The sequence below is a fragment of the Mustela nigripes genome, chromosome 2, assembly GCF_022355385.1.
Source record: "Mustela nigripes isolate SB6536 chromosome 2, MUSNIG.SB6536, whole genome shotgun sequence".
Taxonomy (NCBI): Eukaryota; Metazoa; Chordata; class Mammalia; order Carnivora; family Mustelidae; genus Mustela; species Mustela nigripes.
The window spans coordinates 127,813,374-127,837,195 of record NC_081558.1 but is presented as its reverse complement, the minus strand read 5'-3'; the positions used below and the strand labels follow the sequence as shown (position 1 = coordinate 127,837,195).

At 38.7% G+C, this 23,822-nt stretch overlaps 1 protein-coding gene across 1 annotated transcript in view; it reads right to left on the bottom strand.

Annotated features, from left to right (window-relative positions):
• Positions 1–23,822, bottom strand: part of WDR49 (WD repeat domain 49) — a 134,507-nt gene that overhangs the window by 16,693 nt on the left and 93,992 nt on the right. Inside the window, exons 14-18 of the mRNA XM_059388061.1 lie at positions 22,770–22,957; positions 21,505–21,702; positions 17,851–18,032; positions 9,092–9,201; positions 6,696–6,869 (exon numbers count right to left, since the gene is read on the bottom strand). Of these exons, the coding sequence (XP_059244044.1) occupies positions 6,696–6,869; positions 9,092–9,201; positions 17,851–18,032; positions 21,505–21,702; positions 22,770–22,957 (852 nt within the window). The remainder of the gene's footprint in view (positions 1–6,695; positions 6,870–9,091; positions 9,202–17,850; positions 18,033–21,504; positions 21,703–22,769; positions 22,958–23,822) is intronic.

Below are 23,822 nucleotides of genomic sequence, written 5' to 3'. Positions count from 1 at the left end.
TACATGTGTTCACATCTCATCGAGGCACATAACCCTTTAAATTCAATCTCCTTAACATTTTTCAAATTTGCTATTTCCTTTCTAGGGTCTCCTTATCTTCAAAATAATAACACATACCATTTCATGAGTGTTTAGTTATGTACTAGTCACTGTGCTAAAGTCAGCTGTAGCATACAACTTCAAAATCAGGCATGGTTAGCGCCATTTTATACATGAGAGAGCTGAGACTTAGATGCTTATGTAATTTGTCCATAAACAACTAGTGGAAGTCAAAGTAAGGATTCTAAACCAGAGCGCCAGCTGCAAACAACTAGCTCCCAGTACTATAATATGCAGCCTTCCATCCAGTCCCATTACAAAGCATTTATTACACAGTTTCCAAAAAGCTTTCTAAAACTGGTCATATCAGTTTCCTGTTTTAAACACTTCAATAGAAAAAAAAAATTTTTTTTTTATTTGGGAGAGAGCATAAGAGGGTAGAAGGTCAGAGGGAGAAGCAGACTCCCTATGGAGTTGGGACCCCGATGCAGGAATCCATTCCGGGACTCTGGGATCATGACCTGAGCTGAAGGCAGCCACTCAACCAACTGAGCCACCCAGGTGCCCCTCAATAGAAATTTTGGTTTTGGACAGGAATTTTTTTTAAGAGTTCATTTCACCTTTACTTTTGAAGAATATTTTTTGCTGAGTAAAAAATTTTAGGTTGGGATGTTCTTCCCACCCCACCCCCCACCTTCCTTCATTACTTTAAAAATGGTTTCTCCAATGTATTCTGGGTGACATGGTTTCTGGTCAGATGTAGGCTATCATTCTTGCCTTTATTCTTCCTCCTTTTGGTTCTCTAGTGATTACTGAGGCTTTTCTTTATCACTACTTTCAAAAACTTATTATGATGCATTATTATTTTTTTATATATTTTTCTTGGGTTTCCTTGAGTTTTTGTAATGTCCACTTATAATTTGGATAGGATTTAATAGGTAGTGGTATGTCATCCTTCTCACTGCACCAGACAGAAAAACAAACAAAAAAGGTAAATTACAGAAATTAATATTTTAAAATCTATCAGAGGGTGGTAGAAGCAAAGATTATCAAATTAAAATTCTGGAGCTGGCAGAACCCTTCTTAGATGGGCTAAGATTGCCAAATATTTTCTTCCCTCTGAGGATTTATTGTGTCTGGGTATTGCTAAGGAACAGGATTGCCATAGACAAAGAGACCTTTCTCAGGGGATGTAAAATCAAAAGAGTTTTGACGACTGTGGGTTGGTGTGATATGCTGGAATCTAGAGAAACTCCATAATTATGGCTAGTAATCCCTATAGATGTTTTCTGAATGCTAGGATGATAGAGACTGTGGATTGGACTGGAGAAGCAAAGTAATATTCCCTGTAAACTTGCAGTACTTAGGAGACAATATACCAATAAAAGAAGAAGCTTAAAACAGACATTTGAAATCAGAAATGGACTAAATCTAACTAAAGCTTTAACCGAGCACTGACCGAGCTCAATTCCTAATTGAATTAATATGATCTGCCCTTCAGGTTCTCTGCCCAATTAAGGAAAAGGTAAACTATCTCTGGGAGAAAATAACATTAATTTTAGTATCTATAGATCAGACATACGTAATTTCTGTCATACAATTTTAAAAAATGTACAAAAATTATAAGACTTGCAAAGGAGAAGGAAAACCATAAGGAAAAAATAGACAATATAGAACCAGATCCCAAGATCATTCAGATATTGATATTAACAAGCCAAAGCTTTGGAATTTCTGTTATAAATGTATTAAAACAAGAAATTTTGACAACATGGATGAAAACATGAGTAATTTCAACTGAGAATTAGAATCTACATAAAAAGGGTTTCAAATGGCATCCTAGAACTGAAGAAAATGTGTATGTGAAATCTGAAATTGGGAACTGACCACATGAGTTTAAGAGCAAATAGGCAAAGACAGGATTACTGAATGCAAAGCAAAGACTAGTCAATATAAAGTACCCAAAATAAAGCCCAGGGAAGAAAATAAAATGGACAGAAGAGAAGAATGTAAGAAACATTTATATTTATGACATAAAGAATGTCTAACATATGCAAATTTGCAATCCCAGAAGGACAGAAGATTTAGAATTAGAAACAATATTCAAAATGATAATGGCTGAGAATTGTCCAAAATTGAAAAAAAGATTTAATTGAGAATTCCTATCAACCCTAAACAATATAAAGACTGAGAAATGTATATTTATATCCATCATGATCAAACTGCTCAAAACTAAAGATAAAGAAAAAAATCTTTAAAGAAGCCAGATTTTAAAAAAAGAAGAAGGTATTACATTCAAAGAAGCCACAATAATATTAAGAGCTGAATTTTATTTTTTTTCTTTTAAAGATTTTATTTATTTATTTGACAGACAGATTACAAGTAGGCGGGGGGGGGGGAGCAGACTCCCTGCCAAGCAGAGAGCCTGATGTGGGGCTCAATCCGAGGACGCCAGGATCATGACCTGAGCTGAAGGGAGAGGCTTTAACCCACTGAGCCACCCAGTTGCCCCAAGAGCTGAATTTTAAACAGGAATTATGGGAGCAAGGAAACAATGGGACACGATCTTTAAAAAGCAGAAAGGGAAAAGAGCAACAACAACAACAACAACAAAAGCCCAACACTACTCTTTAGAGTTTTAAACCCAGTGACAATATCCTTCCAAAACCAAAATGAAACAAGTGCATTTTTCAGACACATAAAAGCTGGGGCAATTACTCACCAGCCGATCCACATTATAAGAAATACAGCAGGACATTCTTCAGGCTGAAGAAAAATAATCTCAGTAGAAGCTTACTGTTACAAGAAGGAATAAAGAGGGGCGCCTGGGTGGCTCAGTGGGTTAAGCCGCTGCCTTCGGCTCAGGTCATGATCTCAGGGTCCTGGGATCGAGTCCCACATCGGGCTCTCTGCTCAGCAGGGGGCCTGCTTCCCTTCCTCTCTCTGTGATCTCTTCCCTTCCTCTCTCCTACTGTGATCTCTCTCTGTAAAATAAATAAATAAAATCTTTAAAAAAAAAAAAAAGAAGGAATAAAGAGAACAGAATAGAGTATTGTAAACTGGAGAAATCACTAAAAGAGTCATACAAAGAGATACAAAAACAGAAGAATTAATAGAAGTGATGAAATGGAATAATTCAAAATACTTGACTAAAACATTCCAATGGGCCCTCCTTTCTGATAAAATAAATGCGAAGGTCTTCAGCATAGTACAGTAGGTGCTCCATGATCTGGCCCTTATTTACCTATCTAGCCTTAATTCTGCCATGCCCCTTCTAGAACCAACCATTTGGAACTATGTGTAGCTCACTTAGCACTCCTTACTCATACTACCTTTCATTTGAATAAGCTACTCCTTTGTCAGAAATATCATTCCCCTTTTTTTCTTTCCTGACTTTTGGTGTCTAGCTTGATTTAACCAGATTTCTCCAAAAAAAAATCTATGAATCTCTATGTGGTCCCATGGAAGCCAGTGCATATCTTTATCACAGCCCTTGGTGTAAAACGTAATTATTCATTTCCTTACCTATTTTGCCAACTAGTCTTCAAGATCTCTGAAGCCTGGGCCTCTTACATGCTAAATCTTTATCTCCCGCGTCCAGCACAGAGACCAGCCTGTGCACAGATGCATTCAGTATCTACCTCAGAAAAGGCTAAAGATAGGGGCACCTGGGTGGCTCAGATGGTTAGGCTTTTTTTTGCCTTCATCTCAGGTCATGATCCTGACATCCAGGGATCGAGCCCCTCATCAGGCTCCTTGCTTAGCTGGGAGTCAGCGTCTCCTTCTCTCTTTGCTGCTCTCCCTGCTCATGCTCTCTCTCTCTCTCTCAAATAAATAAATAAATCTTAAAAAAAAAAAAAAAAAAAGGAAAGGCTAAACACATAAGTGAGCAAACATTATTGCAGTATCTGCTAGTTGAGCACGATAGGATATCATACAAAGCCTGTTACAGTCCTCTATCATCCTCAAGTCCTTGATTTCTAAAAAGCACACCAGTACCTCAAACTCAACATATTCTAAACTCTACTCATGTGTGTCAGACTCACTTACCTAATGTCTCCCAATGAAACCACCTTGAAATCACGTAGATTTCTGTCCTACTTCCTCCCTGATATGCCTTTCCTTACACTATTTCCTTGATCTTGACTTCTTTTCCTCCTCCTTCACCCTGTGAACTCCTACCCTTCCTAAGTGTGTGACCGCCACTCGGCACTGCTTCTTATGCCCCAGCCACAGCTGGTCTGGCTTCTCCCTCGGTGTGTCCACAGAACATGGTGTCACATGTCATGCATTCCATTGTCCTCAAAGTCTGCATCTGTCTCTCCCTGACATTGATGGAACTTTAAGAAAAAAAGAACTATTTTCATTTGCAGAGAAGGCAGGTAACTGGAAATACTGAAAAGAGAGCAAAGGATAAAAAGCTGAAGAAGAAAATTTTTAAAAAGGAAGTAAAACATCTTTAAAAACAAACAAACAAACAAAAAACTGTGGGGCACCCGGGTGGCTCAGTGGTTTAAGCCTCTGCCTTCAGCTCAGATCATGATCTCAGGGTCCCGGGATCGAGCCACGCATCTGGCTCTCTGCTCAGCAGGGAGCCTCCCTCCTCCTCTTTCTCTGCCTGCCTCTCTGCCTACTTGTGATGTGTCTGTCAAATAAACAAATAAAATCTTAAAAAAAAATACTGTGGAAATTACAGGAAAAAATTATATTGCAAAATTCCAGGAGAAAAAAAAAAAAACTTCTTTGAAAATGTATTACAGTATTTTAGGTATGTCTATTCAGCCATCTACCCCCCACCTACTACCCCACACACATCCACCTACCCATAGAGAAGAATTCTCCTGCTGCAGACTGTACAGGGCTCCTCACAGGAGTGCGGGAGCTTGCACCGTGAGTAGCGGTGTTTGCTGCCCTCACTGTTGATCTCTCCCTCTTTCTTGCTCCCCAGCTTTTGCATACTCCCTGTCTTCTATTCCTCTTCCCTCAGTTCTGATTGCTCCATCTTGGTTCCCTCCCCTGTAAATGTCCTATGTCTCTACTGTCTTTTTTTTTTTTCCAGATTTTATTCATTTAAAAGAGAAAGAAAGAAAGGGATGGGGAGGGGCAGAGGGAGAGGAAGAAGCAGGCTCCCCCCTGAACAGAGAGCCTGACAAGGGGCTCCATCCCAGGACCCTGCCCGAGATCACGACCTGAGCTAAAGGCAGACGCTCAACTGACTGAGCCACCCAGGCACTCCTAGGTCTCTACTGTCTTTACACTTTGTCCTTGTTCTGTGGATCTTTTCTTACTGTCTGTTCCCCAGATTCTCTTCTGTCTGTGACTCAAGAGGATAAGTACCTCTTGTGTTTGTTCTTAAAAAATGAATCCTCCTGAGATTAGGGAGGTACAGGGTGATAGACTGAAAGCCCTGTCAGATGCACAAATGGTTATGTAGAGCCCTGAAGTTTACGGATTCATGGTTTTAAAAGAAATGAGCAGAAACCATTAGATGAACCTCGAGAGACCAGATAAATGATTATAAGTTTAGAAAAGAAAAACTCTTGAGTAAAGGCAAAAGGAAGCTGATAATAATTAGACTGGAAACTACAGCAATGAGGAATGACAGCTGTACTGTGCACACAAGTGGAATTTCAAAAAAAAAAAAAAAAAAAAAAAAAGTTGACCAGCTGTTCTTCTTTCCCATAGGGAATCCAGCGAAGACAAGCGGCTAAAACGTCCCCCAGTATGGACATAGAGAAATGCCTCCCTCCTACAAGGGTTATCCTCTCTCAAGGATGATGCTGACCTCTTATCTCAGAGGATTTGAAAAGTTTAGAAACCACAGATCTCAGATGGTTCGAGTTTAGTTCTGATCTTTTGACTGTGAGAAGTTGGAAATATGCGCTTTTCATTAATTATTTTAAATAAGTTCCCTGCAGTGTCCATATGCTCTCTGAGTGCGTCACTGAGATTCAGGTTGGGTTTCCTGCACCCCCTTAGGGCCTCTCCATTGCAGGTAGGATTTCTGCACAGAAACTGTTCTTCAAATTCCTAGCAACTTGGAAGGCTCTAACCATCTGAAAAAGAGAGCATTCTTTTGCACACCTTGTTCCTGAATCTTCAGAGATCGTGCACTTCTATTTTTCTGAGAGAAGCTTTCTTGTCCTTTCGTTATCTAAGCCCAGCACTGCAGCTGGAAGTCTCTAATACAATGTGCATTAAGTAGCCTCTATTTATAGTATTCCATCCGCAAAGAACAAAAACCAGATCGTCAGAGACTCTGTTCTCAAGCAGCCTTAGGATAGCTCTGTCTCTGGTATCGGTTTTGAAAATGGAGATTATCTGGGGGAAGGGGGTCTCATCCAGGGCAGGCTCGTAATATATATTCATAGCATTCTGACTTCAGAAAAGTGACAAAATAAAAATATTCTTTTAATGTATCCCAGCCTGTTGGCTGCCCTTTTTGAGAGCACAGATCAGCAGCTGAGCTATAAATCTTAACAGTCAAACCACGCTTCCTTTCACGGCAACCTACAAGGCAAACATGTTACTTCCATGCTCTCCGACTGGTTTTTTTGTTTTTTTTTTTTTTTTGGTTTTTGTTTGTTTGTTTGTTTGTTTTTGAGTGGTTGAATGTAATGGGGAGAGAATCCTGAAGGGAATGGCGGCTGAGGACTTACTTTCAGAGAGCGATGGAGGCTCTGGAATTTGGGAACGCTCCTCCTCTGGCTTTTCCCTAAAGTATTTCTCCGGGTCCAGAAGAAAAGCTGGTTTCTTCACTTCGGGCAGTTCTTTCAGGGCTCCGATGCTTAACGACCTAAACGCACCTTCGTAACAGCAGGTTTTAGGGGAGGCTAGGAACAAAATAGTGTCATTAGTTCCTCAGAAGGAGCTAGCTCATTTCCAAGTTAACTTCTGAAAATCTAACCTTCCTGTTACTCAGCTGCTACAGCTGCAGCGATCAGCAAACCTTATAAACACAGCTGTTCATGATAAATCCGCGGCCCTTTGATTCAAAGGGACCAAAAGGAACTTGAGGCTCCCCTTTTGTTTATTCTTTGTGTTCTTTTGCTATTTTCCCTTGAAACTGTGTATTCTGCAGTTTTGGGAAAGCTCCAGTTTCTCTTTTATCTACCAGGAAACTGCATCTTTTGTAAGATGGAATCTTGTTTTTAGCGTTTTACAACATACCTGAAATTTTGAATTTGCAGGTACTTTTTAATTTTGCTAACGTGTAAACCAGAGCTGTGCTATTGTATTAAAGATGCACACAGTGAGGTGATGGAAAGGAAAGCTCCTTTAGTCATGCACATAAAAGCAAAGTCTTGGACAATGGGGAAAAGTTTTCTTTTTGCTTTACAGGGTAAAATGGAAAAAGCTTCACTCAAGATGTGATTTTAGGTTTGTTTGACTGTTAGTCCTGCAAAGGTGGGAACTGTGTTTTTGTCATTGTGGTGGCTCAATACCTAAGGAAAATGAACCAAAACATAGTCAGCACTTGCTATGGGACAAGTCATGTGCTGTCCGAGGTTCTCAAACGCAACCAGGCCTCGCAGTCACCTAAAGGGTTTGTTAAAGCATTAGCGGCTATATATCCCTCCCATTGCTGGTTTAGTAGGATAGGGATGGGGCCCTGGGCTGTACATTTCTAAGTTCCAGGTGATGCTCATGATGCCAGCCATGGGACATACTTTAACAATCAACATGTTATGTCAAACCAAAAGAGAAATCTCCACAACCTGTAAAATGTCATTCTGCCCTTCTAACAGATGAGGAAATCGAAGCTCAGGATACTTTAATAACTTGCCTGAATTTGCCTACCTAGTAAATAATAGACCTTGGACTTAAGCTCAAGTATGTTTCACTTCAAAGGTCATGCTCCAAGGTATAGTAGTAATAATAATAACAGTAACATAAGTAATTAGTAATTGGATCAAGCTTCCATAATATACCAGGCACTGTTGTAGGTACTTTACACATATTATCTCATGTAACCCTGACAAAAAGACGTACGGAGTAGGTTAGATTATAAATGTGCACCAAATATTAAATAATGGTGTACATTTGACAGCAAAATTTCAGTAGAAATTCTAAAATTAACATATCTCTTCTATGAAATTACCACTACCCCTTGGACATAAATTTATACAGGATTGGCAGTGAGTGAAATATTTTCCTATGATGGAGTTTTGGAAATTATTCTCACTACACTTCTCTTTTTATTTTTTTAAAGATTTTATTTATTCATTTGACAGACAGAGATCACAAGTAGGCAGAGAGGCAGGCAGAGAGAGAGGAGGAAGCAGACTCCCCACTGAGCAGAGAGCCCCATGCAGGGCTCAGACCCAGGACCCTAGGATCATGACCTGAGCTGAAGGCAGAGGCTTTAACCCACTGAGCCACCCAAGTGCCCCTACACTTCTCTTTTTAAAGATTCATTTATTTGAGAGAGAGAGAGAAAGAGTGTGTGTGTGTGTGTGTGTGTGTGGAGGGGCAGAGGAAGAACATTCTCATGAAGATTCCCATTGAGCCTGTCAGGGCTGGATCTCATGACCCTGAGATCATGACCTGAGCTGAAGCCTAGAGTCAGATGCTTAACCAACTGAGGCACGCAGGTGTCCCTATTACTATACCTCTAAATAATACCCTTCAGTCTGATAATTTTTTTGTTTTAATTATCTTTTTTTATAATTCTTTCTCTGGTTAGCCCAAACCAAGCTCATATCAGGCTTCTTAGAGCAAAAAGAGCTTTTATTTATTTTCAGCTCTTAAACACTTATGGGAGAGAATTGACGTTCTGTCCCAACCCTATTCTGGAAACTATAATGGACAATTTATGTGTGTTTTCTGGCTTAGACCTTCTACTCTTGTCATTTATATGCTGTGCAGCCTTGGAAAAATCATTGATGTCTCTGAGGCTCACTTTCCTCCTTTGTCAAACAGAGATCACAGGATTTTCCCTTCCCATTTATTAAGGAATACCAGCATTCCAGGCACTCAAAGCAGCTATTTGTCATATTCATACCAATCTATAAAATAATAACATGATTAAAATAAGTCAAGAGTGATTACTTACTGGATGATTTTTGCATAACTTTACCATTGTAAAGGTTACATGTTTTTTCCATAAAGATATTTCGTTCCTTATATTTTATACCTGAATTTGTGACTTCTGATGGTCTGACACTGGAAGAAAATAATACATGATAAAATGAAACATCAATCACAAAGGATGAATAGGCACTTTTAGGCTTTAAATACGTATCTTACTTTGACAAAAGAAAATAAGTTAAAAAAAAATCCCTCTATACTGTGGACCTAAGTGATGACATTTGTTTATACTAATCAAGTCATATCTTTGAATAAAATGGCTGCTAGCCCAGGTAATGAGATAAAAGGGTAGGAGCCAGAGAGGCCAATAGGCTAGTTAAGCAAAGATTCCCATAGCAACTGGAAGGTCAGAGAAAAAAATTACACAGAAGAAAATTTCACAGAAGCACACACTATTCTTGCCCTGTGTGTAAATTATATGGGCTAATCGGAGCTATGTATCCACACTGGTACGTACCCAGTGTGAGGCCTGGCTCTTCACATATGGTATCCAAAAATGCAAAAAAAGTTCAGTATTTTTGAGGCTTATCTTATGAATCTATAGGAAATTTTAGATCAGCTCGAATCCATGGAAAAAGTATTATCAATAAAACAGAGGAAGTGAAATCATTACATCGTTGTACATAATTCCTGTCAGAAAATAGGGAATGGTCTCAACTACATTTAACATTCACTATATAGACCTCTACCTTAACAGTAACAAATTTTATTGCCCAAGATCATTATTAGTCTCTTGGAGGCTTCAGGTCAGAAAACACACCCATTTTTCTCACAATTACTGGGAACCCTGGGGCATGCCATCTCCCTGCTGCCTCCCTTCCTAGCATCTGTTAGCCCTCCTGCTGACTGATCTCCCACCCCCTAAATTTCATTCGCAGTTCTCTTGCCTCCCGAGTAGCTGGAGAACTTCAAGAGGTTTCCTATACTCATAGCCCCAATTTCCTGCTCTACACAGTGAGATACTCACTGTGGTTTCAAAGGAGAGGAGTTGGGTGGCTGTTTGGCGATGGGCCTAATAAATAACACTATTCAATAAATGTCCATTTCCTTCCCTCCTTTCCCTCTGCTCTATTTGGACTGTATTTCCCAAATTCAAGAGTTTAAACTATCAATACAAGTGAAATTAAGTCTATGTATCTCAAAGTTAGTATTGTGTATTATTTATATAGCTTTAAGTAGCAATTTATTGATTGCTTTTTTTATACATAAATAAACTTTTCATTTTGGAGTTGTTTTAGATTTACAGAAAAGTTGTGAAGATAGAATAGCACAGAGTCCTGATATATCCCTCACCCAGCCATCCCTCTAGTTAACATCTTATATTACCAGTTATCACAACTAAGAAGCCAATTTGGTACATGACTATTAACTGAACTCAATATTTTATTAGGATTTTCCTAATTTTTTCCTAATGTCCTTTTTCTGTCCCAAGAAATCACATTATATTTAGATTTCTGACTCCTTAGCTTCCTCTGCTCTATGACAGTTTCTTAGACTTTCCTTGTTTTTTATGAACTTGACAGTTTTGAGGAATACTTGTCAGATATTTTGTAGAATGCCCTTCTATTTGTGTTTATCTGATGTTTTTCTTAGGGTTAGATAGGGGTTATGGGTTGGTGGGAGGAAGTCAACAGAGATGAATGTTATTCTCATTATATCTTATCAAGGGTGCATGCTATCAACCTGTCTTATCACTGTTGATGTTAACCTTACCATTGGCCAAGGTTGTGTTTGCCAAGTTTCTGCCCTGTAAAGTTACTTTCCCTTCCTTTCTGTATACTACTATCTAGAAGCAGGTTTTCAGGCACAGCCTATAGTTAATGGGGGCGGGGGTGATGACAATGGAAGTTAAGCTCTATTTCTTTAATTGGGTTAAATATCTACATAAACTAATTATTTGGAATTATGGATTTTTTAAAAGATTTTATTTATTTATTTGACAGAGAGAGATCACAAGCAGGCAGAGAGGCAGGCAGAGAGAGAGGAGGAAGCAGGCTCCCTGCTGAGCAGAGAGCCCGATGCAGGGCTCAATCCCAGGACCCTGAGATCATGACCTGAGCCAAAGGCAGCGGCTTAACTCACTGAGCCACCCAGGCGCCCCTATGGATTTTTTTAAAAGGGAATCTTTGTTATCCAAAGCCTGAAGCAGTTGGCATTTTTTTCCCCCAAAGTGCACTGGACTGGCTCCTTCACAATATGTAATCCCTCATGAATCAGGACATATTATATGGCCACTATCTGGGCTTGAAAAACCACTGTGATGGCATTCTTAGAGAGTTATTTTAAGATAGTAAGAGAATCTGTAAAAATAAGAACTTGGTGGTGGGTATAGGAAGGGTAGAGTGTAGTACAGGTTAGGTTAATACTATTTCCTCCCCCCCACACCCGGAAAAGTATTATTAGTATTATTGTTATAAACTGAGGTACAAACTGTTGAGGGAGGCCTAAAAGAAGGGAGGTCTACCTTTGGACTAGATAATGCTAGACCTTTATTTTCCCAAGACACTCTGAACTCTTTCCTGCTTTTAGGCCATTTCCTTCCTGGCTCTCTCATCCAGTGATACTAAGTCAACCTTGCCTCTCTCCACTAAAGAGTTAAATCCAGAGGGAAAGGGGCAGGCATAAGGTAGGAGAGACTCTCCCGGGAATCACACTAAACTGTACTACAGAGATGACTGCTGGGGAAGGACAGTCATAGTGACAAAGCTCTCACCACAGGGCAGTTCTATGAAACACTAGCCAGCAAGATCAACTTCATATTCAAAGTCCAACTTATTGCTTCCTTTCTGTAGACATCTGACATTTGGAGGAATTGGTTACTATGAAAATGCACACACAACTGGAAAGAGGTGACTGTTCCCCAAATTCCTAATGGATGAAGATAAAAATGCAGAATAATGTAATAAAGGGCTTAGAGTTAAAACTTGGCCAAAAGGTCTTACATGGTGACACCAGAAGAGGGCCTACTATGGGCTCTGGCAGCCTTGCCATCAATTCTATGAGAAAGAAAGGCTCTACCTGATCTCCCATCTCTTGGTTCAGGATATAAAAGGGAAGAATGACATGTGACAAATCCCTAAGCACCCTACCAGGCATTAAAGGAAAGCAAAGTACCTGGAGTAGTGGCTTAAGCATAGCAGGCACTTGACAAACCACTCACTTGACTCAGCAACTACTGATTTTTCCATACGGTCACATGATACTTGTTGTGCAGGTGGTATGGAGTGGTGGCAAAGAGTACTGGCCCTGGAGCCAGAAAGCCTGCTTTGGGATCTCTGGTTCCCCTCTTGCTGGTGGGCTGACCGTGGGCCAATCACTTAACTTCTTCTCTCCTCGTTGTGAGATGGGGATGATAATTATAACCATTGCCAATGATTACAGGGACAATTAAATGAGTTAAGCACATAAAGACTTTAGAGCAGTGCCTGGAATATGGCAGGAGCTCAGTAAGTATTGCCTATTAGCACTTTAAGCAAGAATAAGAAAATATGTTCCACTCAAAGTAGGGAGTTCCATCACCCTTATGGCCAGCCCTAGCACTCTTGGGAACTCTCAAAATTATGAGACAAAAAATAAGGAGATGTGGTACCTTCAAAAATCGTAATTTGTTGTACTAGCATTTTTAAGACTTAAGCTTTAAAAATTGTGTAGACGTTTGGGGCCCCTGGGTGGCTCAGAGGGTTAAGCCCCTGCCTTTGGCTCAGGTCATGATTTCAGGGTCCTGGGACTGAGCCCCGCATAGGGCTCTCTGCTCATCTGGGAGCCTGCTTCTCCCCCTCTCTCTGCCTGCTGCTCTGCTTACTTGTGATCTTTCTCTGTTTGAAATAAATTTTTAAAATCTTTTTAAAATTTTTTAAATAAATAAACAAATAAATAAAAATTGTGTAGACTTTCATTTGTTCTATATGGGCAAAGGATGATTATTGCCACAGATTTTTGGCAAAAGTAGACTGTCAATCCTCCAAGTGTTTTATGTCATATAAGGCCTAATTTAAAATGCGATTTTAATGTTTTGTGTATTTTTTCTTATAGCTGTCCATAAATTTTCTAATTTAATTTCTCACAGAAGATCTACCGGCAGGATAATTAGGTAATCAACAGCATATAAACAATATTAAATATCAGTTCCCTCTTAACCATAATAAAGAATTTAGAACATCATAATTCTCATATCTAAGAGACATCAATTTTAAGTATGCCTTCTGTCCTATACAAACTTACTGAGTAACTAAGGGAAATTTCGTTCATTTCCCATCTGATTCTTTTATCCTGGGTTCTGATAATTAACCCTTTCCCGACTTTTGAAATGGCAGCCAAAGTGAAAAGTGTTAGAAACAGAAGGTAGAGTAGTCTTGCTCTTTGCTGCCCTAGAATAAGAATGAAGGTCAATGAGACAGAGGTCTACGCGTGAATAGATTTGACTTAACTTTAGAGTCATTCTATAATAAAGACTGGTTCAGTATCAGAGAAGGCCTTCTTTAAGATGGGTAGTGCCTCCCATAGGAATTATTCAAGAAGAATCCGTAATGTGCTTCTCTGAATGATGTGACGGGAATCAGTCAAGTCTAATGCTTCTTTCAAGTTCATTATCAAATTCTTAAAGGTTAATAAACATGTGGGGAAAAAAAGTTCATTCTCACAAATAATCAAAAAATTCAACTGAAAACAATAATGAGATACCATGGCAACAGTTTTAGGACTTGACAACATCCAGTGTTGGTTCTGAGGCAGTCGCCATTTCTATGCAGTGGTGGTAGAGGAACCCACAGGTCTGGGGACAGCAACTTAGCACAATGACCCAAAAGCCTTTGAATCTTTGGACTCCACAATTCCTTTTCAAAGGATTTATTTTAATGAAAAATGCCATTGGGTCTTCTAATATGTAAGCATGAAGGTGTTTAAGAAATGTTTTCCCAGATAACATTTGTCAAGCCTAAATGCTTGACAGAAAGGAAATGGTTACAAAACTCCTAAGTTCCTAGGGTGTCATTACAGATGTGGGGGTCTGTGGACACCTCTGTTAATTTGCACAGGAAAGGACTCCCTGTGTATTTTTTGTATGATATAACAGGTTATAAACTATGTATGCTACTCTTCATTTTCATAAGATGTACGTTTATTTGCTTATTTGCCTGGAACTGGAAATACCTAAGTTTTGCAACAGGTGATTTTTCATCTTTTTGCTTCTTGCTTATTAGTACATCCAAAACTTCTAAAGAACATGTTTCTTTGGTTTTTTTGGGTTTTTTTGCAGTAAAGAAATACTCTCAAGTTATACTGTCTGAGCTACTCATTTTATCTATAACTTTTCTAGATAAGAATAGTCTTGTATGAGTCCGGAAATCAAACATTGCTATGAAGGAAGAAAAATCTTTGTCCACTGTTTGTTTTTACTATTTTTGCCTACTTTACCCACCTATTTTACCCTTTCATTTATTTCTTCCTTTTTTTCACTTTTGCAGAATCTAAGAAAGGAAAAAAATCCGTTTCTCTGTATCAACTGTGAAGTTAGCATTAGGACTTTATATTACTCTCTTAAATTCTATATTTGTCTTCATCTCCCCAGGACTTAAATTGAAAATGACATTTTACCACCTACCCACTTCTCACACATAATATTACACAATACCTTAAGCGCTATGGAAACCTGTTATTTATGTATAAGCCAGAAGATAATATATGCCAAGATCTTTATCCTAGAGAGAGGATCTTAGGAGTTAAGATGAGAATGTAGCTTTCAAGTGTCTGATTTTTCCCCTTATTTTTCCTGCTTCTTCCACATTCTATGGGCTTTTCCTTTTTGCATCTCCATCTTTCTTACTGTTTTGCCTCCCTCTGAACATACCCCCACCTGCCCACAGACGTACCAGCTGTGCTTTTCTCTCTTCAGTTCCCTTAAATTCTTTCATGTATTTTTAAAGATATTTTTGAAAGTGGACCAAAACTGGCATGATTTCCTCCTTGTATTTACTAATCTGATTAGGAATGGGGCCGTCCTTGAGAATAATATTCTCTTATGCAGAAAATCATCTGTAGTCTCCTCAGTATTGGATGGAGGCCACGGAGGACATTTTCCAGCTGACAATTACATTGCACTGGTATGTTTTCCATAGAGGATCCCTGGTCCTATTCCTGGGAAAAGTGAAGGATTTACCTGCCAAACCAATTCTGAGGATACATTTTTTGCCTTTCTTCTTCCAATTAGTTCAGTAATTCAAAAGTGACATTATTCTGTACTATCTGCTTACCATAAAGTCCTAAAATTATTTCAATCCAGTCATCTAAATTAGATAAAGCAGAAATTTTAAAGATAACAGGCATTTTTTGATGTATTGTTGTTTGAAAAAGTGCAGAATAGAGGCAACTTTGCTTCTTACTACTGGAAATTTCAAAGGAAAAGCTGATTTTTTAAAAAAAGAATAATTAAGTGTGTCATAAGGAAGAGGAAATTAGTCTATTAACTGAAATACTCTTAAACAAGAATCTGTGATGATATTTGCCTTCACTCTGCTAGGAGTGTGACAGGAAGAGAAACAATGCTCTATCTGTGTTACCCTGGGGTAACTTTAGTTCCTCATCTGTTAAATTTAGTTGGGTGGCAGGGTTGGGGCCTTTTATCATGTCTAAAATCTTTCCATTCCCAGCATTCTATGATTGTACAGGATTGGTCATGCTATATTTCTAAATTGAAAACATCCTTCTGCCTGAAAGTAAAATGCCACTTGACATTTCAGCAAGCCATAATTCAAGGAAATGGAAGAACAAATACCAAAGTGTAATTTAGTGTAACAGGATGTTTAAAGGGGGATTTTTTTTTCTTTTATCTCCCTGTCAGCAGAGCTTCAAAAAGTCTGAAAGCAAAATAATTCATTAATTAAGAAGCAAAAGTATATTTCTGAATGAGGTGCTAGATTCCTTGGGCAGGACAAGGAGATAGCTCTACAACCAACCTGCTGACATCAGGCCCACCCACACTCTAGGATAGAAACAGACTGAAGATGCAGTAAGAGAGGAGAGAGCTATAGGTATGCATTGTGTCCCACTGCCCTGGGGAGAGGAAGGAAGCTTCTCCTAGGGTTCTAGTTTCCACTCCCAGAAACCAGTCAGAGTTTAGTGTATGCCCCCCTGGGGTAACCATTAGAAGGACAGAATGGATCAAAGACTCATCAACACCTGGAAAAGTCTACAGGCAAAAAGCTCTGACATCTGCTATCATGTGAGTAGGGAACGAAGGGCAACCAGGCAGCTGGTGTGGTAAGAATGTGTGAGCTTCTTATGAGCCAAGCCAAAGTTGACTCAGAAGTTGTGCAAGAGGAGAGGCCTGCCATTGAGAGGGACTGTAACAGGAAAACACCAATGCGTATCACCAAAGGTAACCTTAGTTAGCGGGGTTGAGCCATAAGAGATTGGCCAAAGGTGTATGAATTTATAAACAGGCAATGCAGATGTTTGCATCTGCATGATGCAGATGTCTCTGAGTGCAGACACGAGAGAAACTTCCATCAAACCTCCTAAATATAAACGCACTTTAGCTAATAATATTTAATTAATTAAATATTAATATTATTAACTATTAAATATATCATTAAATATTAATTAAAATTAATAATTTTTCTATAAACCCCAAAAGTAATACTATGTACATGATAAACATGTTTCACTTATATCAAAGAACATACAATGAATAAAATCATCCTCATAAATAATATTTGTTGAGTACAAAAGATGAAATTATGAGAGGGGAGCCCAGGAAGCTCAATCAGGTAAATGCAGGACTCTTGATTTCGTCTTGGTTCATGATCTCAGGGTCCTGGGATTGAGCCAGGTGGATTTCCGTGCTCAGCACAGACTCTGCTTGTTCCTCCCTTATATCCCACTCCCAATTTGTGCGCTCTCTCTCTCAAATAAATAAACAAATAACATCTACTAAAAAATTATGAAAGCATGGGTTAATGAAAAGAACTATTGAAACTGCCTGGCATTAGAGAAAGAGAGGAATAGAAGAATGGGATCCAGAAGAGTGGGATGAAGAAAGGAAAGAGCTTCATTCACAATGAAGAAAAGACAAGAAGAGTTCAAAAGAGAGTCATGTCTAATATTCAAAGTTAACCTCTTTGAACTTTTGTCATATAAGCCACTGTACACCTTACCAAAACCAGGAGTAAATCTGATGTACATTTTGAGATAGATACACACATACATTCATACATACATACATACATACATACAGAGATTATATTGTTTTTCAGTAAAGGGGCTAATTTGAACAATTGGGTTGATGATGGAACAGAAACAGAGGACTAGAAGATCCTTAACAGAGATCAAGAATTCAATGGATTAAGCCACCCATTGGTGGCTTAATCATTAAGTATCTGTCTTCAGCTCAGATCATGAACCCAGCGTCCAGGGATCCAGCCCCAAATCAGGCTCTCTGCTCAGTGAGAAGCCTGCTTCTCCCTCCCCTACTCCCCCTGCTTGTACCCTCTCTCACTGTTTCTCTGTCAGACAAATAAAAATAAAAGCTTAAAAAAAAAAAAAGAATTCAATGGAGGCAAGAAATTGAACTAGATATAATAATCCCAATAATATAAATTATCCCTCACCACACACACCCTTGAAGTAGTCATTGCATGTTCCACGGATCACAGAGAGAAGTTTGGGCCAATCATTTTAGGTCTTATCTGAACTCCAGTTGGCATCCAGGTAACACTTAAAATTACTTACTTGCATGCGGTTTCATCTTTGTTTTTCTTATCAAGTAGAGAATGCTCTGGTAGGTCTAAACATGATTCCTCCTTAGAAAGTAGAGGAATTTCCCTTTTGCTTTCTTCTTGAATCTCACTTTTCATTAAGTTAGTATCTCTTTTAGGAAGGGAAAAACAGTTTTCAATTTGCCCATGCTTTGCCTGGAAAAAGAGACTTATTTTATTTTTATGACATTTTTTTTTGAACATTTATGTGCTATACTACTAATTGAAGTCCTGGGTACATACCAAAAAAAAAAAAAAAAAAAATGAAACATGGTTCTTCAAAGGCCTTACAGTTTTATACGGGAGATGAGACATATATATGTAACTTTAATAAAGGTAGAAAGTAGTAAGTGTCATAAGAAACACAGATTCTCTGAAAAGATAATGAACTACAAAAAATTGATATTTCCACTTTAAAATCTTGAATAGCAAGATATATGTGTACTAAAAAATAACTTTTGCTGAAAAATTATCAGTTAATTTTTCATAAAACTACTTTCTTTGACTACAATGCTTAATACCTAGCAGAAGCTCTCATTGACATTTTATTTTATATTTGAGATACAGAACCAATGTCCTTGTCTTATGTCAATTCCCATCATACACACAGGGATGGATGAGGGAATACAGCCCGTGTGGTATGAGGAAGTCAGGCATCCCTAGGATATCTGACTGGCCTATAAACTGCTAATCTTGTCAGAAGGGACTACAGAGGACCCAGGAAGATGGAGGCAATGAATGAATCAAGCCTCCTATAAGGTGATAAATAGCAAAGGAAGTTCAGCCCTAGCGATTACTGGCAATAGGGAGAGGTAGGAACTACAGAGAACTGGAGAGAACCCATTTTACAGTTAATCTCAGGGACTGGCATGCTCCTTTTCAAGAGAAGCAGGAAATCTGGATCTTCTATGAAATCTTTACTATTTAAATATGAGTAACTACATCATAATTGAAACACTGGGTGAGTACGCACAACCCACAACATGGGCCCCCACAGTACCAGGAGAAGAGGTGCCAGTGCCCACACCCTGCCTAATGCAACTGTGGTCAGTGTGTGAAGAGGAGCACTGAATGTATGCACACATCACTAATGTATTGATAGCATAATCATCGGACAGTTTCCTGGGACAAGGCTATCTACCTCCACAGATAAATTATCTCCACCCCCATTTTCCCAACTCCAGAAATACACATACCACACTCTAAATTTTAAAAAAGTCGAACTTGAAAACCAACCTCAGATCCATAGCTATGTTATAAAAATTGCTTAGTTACTTAAAAAAACAACCTCATTCATGAAATATATGGAATCACATGGCACGTCATTTTAAATACTTCAATCAGACTGCGTGTGATTGGAAAATTAAGTCTTAATGTAGGAAATTAAAATACATTACTGCATTTCCTCCTGTTTTTATAACTACCAAATGAGAATTAATTCAACTAAACAAATACAACATTCAAATGTAAGGCAGAAGTCAAGGCACTGTACACATCAGGTTTGTTCAGCAAAAATTTTCTGATCCAAATGATGTTTACTAATTGGGTCTCTTCTCCTTCTTATCTATGTATCACCATCTGCCTTCCATATCCTTCTGTTCTTTCTCTAAATGAGTGTCTCTTCTTATACAACAATGAGAAGGACATTCACCACTGCTATTTTCCAGTATCTATTAATTTATTCTCTTCCCTTCTCTCTCCTCTGTCTTCCTCTCACCCCATTCCCAACCCCTAGGACCAGCAGCACCTATATTCAAGACGGCTTAATCAAAGGGAGTCCTTGGCTGGGGGACTTCAAGCAGGGAAAAAAATGGAAAACCCAGCTGTCTCCAGGTTTTTCAGCCTTTACTAAGACTACCCCAGCCCTGGGGGCTCTTTTCCTGCCTTGAACATAGAGGAAAACCAAACCATTTTCACACAGGCTTTTTGAGTCTAGAATCGTTCAAAATACAAAGACTTTATAAAACAGCTAAGGACAAATATCAAAGGCATAAAAATGAGCAGTTTTAAAGGCACACGCTTCTTAATTAAAATAAAATTTAGCCGCAGCTACTGTGCGGCGGGCACAATATGGCACCCGCACCTAGAGCACTGTGATTTCTTGCCTCAGTCTCCTCTAAGAAACTTACTTTCCAGATGTCAGCCACTTGATGAAACTTTTTCTTTACCTGTTGTTCTAACCTCCACTTCAAGTCCCCAGAGCCCAAAAAGCACGGCCATACAGCAATTCAGCATTACATTAACTTCTTCACTTACAGAAGCATCTTTCCAACTCATCTTGTGCTCAGAATGCCAGCTATGGCCCTCTGCCTCATTCACCACACACCTACGCACATGCGTGTGCACGCATTTGAGTTACCACTCAGAGGCTCTTTTTTTCCAACTGAGAAAAGTCTAGCCCTTGCCTTATTTACAGAGCAGAAGAGACTGTACAGCTCTTGAGTGCTACCTGGAGATTCCCATATTACCCGGCTAAACATGGGCCCACCACCCCAGATTATTTTCTGATTTATCATCACCATTTGTGTCCCGTAGGGTTGTATAAAACTCTTTCAGAACAGGTTGACATCATCAAAACAATTCAAAAGTGAACAACATCAATCTTCGTCTTCCAAAATGAAGACAGTTGCTGTTTCTCATGGCATGACTAAAAATGAAGTCTGCCAAATAGAACCAAGTCAACCAGCCAGACTGAAAGTGAGGTGTCAGCCCAACCTCATCCCACCAGCCTGACCTTATGCAACTATGCCTCGACAGTAATGACTGAAACACATCAAACTGATATTTTGTCCCTCAAGTCCCAAAGGGAGCAAGAACAGAGTCCCCATGAAGACAAATGGAAAAAATAAAATAAATCTGAGATAATGACTATTTCCTTTCTACCATGCCCCCTACTTCTGTTTGTCTTAATAGGTATAAATGGGAACTTAGTTTCATGGGAGGAAGGGTTAAAAGCATAAGCTCTGAAATGAGCCAGCTTGATTCAAAAGTTAAATTCTACAACTTGGTAGCTTCTGTGAGCTCAGGAGTTGATTCAAACCTTTTGTGCCTCTGTTTTCCATTTGTAAAATGGCGATAATGAAGAGCTCCTCCCTCATGGGATGAGGAATTGTGATTGCATGAGATAATTCATGTGGAGACCATAGAACAGAGTCCTAGTCATACAGGAAAAACTCAGCAACTGTTAGTAGTTGTTGCTATTTGGTGAGGAATAAATCAGACAGGAAGAGGTTTATTTTTCCTAAAGTTTTCTGTATTTGATTATTCTTTGACAGTCATTGTCCTTTACCTGCTTAAGAATAACATGGTAATTATATCCATACTGCGTTTTTACTAGACGTTGAAACTGAAGGAGTTTTAAAGAGAAGGTTTTCTCAGAAATTCTGAAACATTTTGAGCTGCACAGAGCCTCCATCTTTCCATGTCTCTAGAGTCTTCCACTTGATGGAACTGTCATGGTTAATGGTAAACAAGACAAGAGATGCCTGGAGCTACAGCTCCAGAAATGGAAGTCAGATCTTTCATGACTGATGAACATTAACAGCTGATGAGACTCAAATAGAAATCAGCCCAAGTTCATACTAAATGTCAAGTAAATACTAGAATAATAAAGAAGCAATATTTCTACCTGACCAAAGATCCAGAGAGGAGCACCACAGACATCAGTCACACAAATGCTGCCGTCTGCAGATGAGGAGATAATCAGTAAGTGGCCACCCATCTTACACATCTCTAAGGAACTTATCTGGTCTTCATGAGGTCGGAATGATCGTATCAGAGCTGGGGCCTGTGTTATTTTGCTCTTGCTGGAATTAAGACAGTATTCCTGAATGAAAAGAAATTCCAGAATTCTAAGAAGTCCAAGTATTAAATTATTGCAGCAACATAACACTTCTTCTTAAAATGTCTGATATAGAAATGAAAAAAAGTACATTTGGGAAAAATTCTCTGTTCTCCAAATGCAAAAGAATAGTTCATCATAACAGAGTTTAGAAAAATTGTACTAAGTGTCAAAAAATGTTTCTAACTGATTTGCCTGAGCTGAGACGTGGAACGAAAGGAAGAGGGAAGGGGAAGAATGAAAAGCAGAAAGAGTTAACAGTCAAGTCAGTTATTTGAGAGAGATGAATTTTACCATTTGTAGATAGTTGCATATTATATGATTTTATAATATTATTAGAAAATCAAGCAGGTAATCACTGACACAAAAATCCCAAACTAATTCAGATGATGATAATGTTGGATGAAGGGCCAATACTCTGTTTAAATTGGGTTTACAGTCTCATTTCGAATAAGGTATATCCTAATTAGTTATGCTCAAACAATGCTTCAGTACCTTCCTGACAATACTGCATTCCTAAATTGGGTGAGTGACTTGATTACCCATACGTATACACCGATATACATACACACATACACACATGTATAAGTATATGTGTGTGTATATATATTTGTATGTGTGTATATATGATTTATTTAGTTGAGAGTGAGAGAGTGCGTGAGTGCAAGTGGAGAGAAGGGCAGAGGGAGAGGGAGAGAGAGAATCTCAAGCAGACTCCCCACGGAGCACAGAGCCTGATGACATGGGTCTGGATCTCACAGCCCATAAGATCATGGCATGAACTGAAACAAGAGTTGGCTTAGTCAGTTGCTCAACTGACTAAGCCATGCAGATGCCCCAGGCTTGAGAAGATTTTCATACTGAGAACAGTCTGTATTTCCCCATAAATTATTTAAGAGATCTCTCTGCCTGATACATGTTAATGATTCCTTTACAGTACTCAGACTGATCATGTCTTCCCTTATCCAGGAGATAGATAAGACCAGATTCCTAGTTATCTGCAGCACAAGGCAATCAACAATGCTAAGGATATGAGAATACTGTCAATTTACTTCTATATCCCAGATTTTCAATTGTCCATCCAGACCTCCTGTGGCGAGGTATTGGTTTGACTTATCAGTAGACATAATAATGGATCCAACTCCACCATGAGCCAAAAATTCAGCCAGAAGTTGCTTCTTAAATGTGTCCCAGAATCTGACATACCCAGATCCTCCACACGACACCAGGTTAGCTCCTCCTAACGTGTAAGACAAGACTTAATTAGGAAAATGTAACAACACAAACCAGAAAAAAATGTCTTCAGTGGCTTGCCATGCGGAAAGCATTTGGCTATTGGAGCGATAGGCAGCCTGGATAGCAATTTCCAGCACTTCGACTTTCTCCAATATAAAATGGAGATAATGCCATGATAACATTACTGTTTTGTGTTGAGTATTAAATGAGATTGGAAATGCAAGATGTTCCATTACATTGAATTCCCTTTCCTTCATTATTTCAATATAATTGGTTTTTTAAAGTTAGATAGAATTAATTTGTTCTTCCAAATAAATTTATCAAGTATTAATTTCAATATTGTGATAATATTCTAATTACATTAACACATCTTTCTTAATAACCTATATACATATACACCAAAGAAGTATAATTCCTCCCGTATGGAGTTGGCTGCATATATGTCGTTAGAGCAGCATAGATGTTAATTTCTCTACACAGTATCATGCATTTAGGATTCTATTTATGGGCTTGTTTTTTAATTTTTCATCAAGAATTCATTGGGAGCCCTTATGGAACCCTTTTTTGGCTCACAGGCCTAGAACTCACCTTTTCATTTTCTATTTTTATATGCTTTGTAGAAGCACTCTACTTAAATTATTCTTCTGTGGCCAAGTTCCTATTATTATTTGATAAATCTGTAGATGACTTTCAATTTACTTCACAAATGTACTGCCAATTAACAATCATATCTGTTTAAGGCAGAAATAATGACTTGTAGCCGCTTCGGTGGAAACAATTTGGGAATACTGATAACATTAAGAAGAATTAGTGTAGAGGAAATGAGAGCAATTTCAGGATAATAGTTCATTTTGTGAATAGAAGGGAGT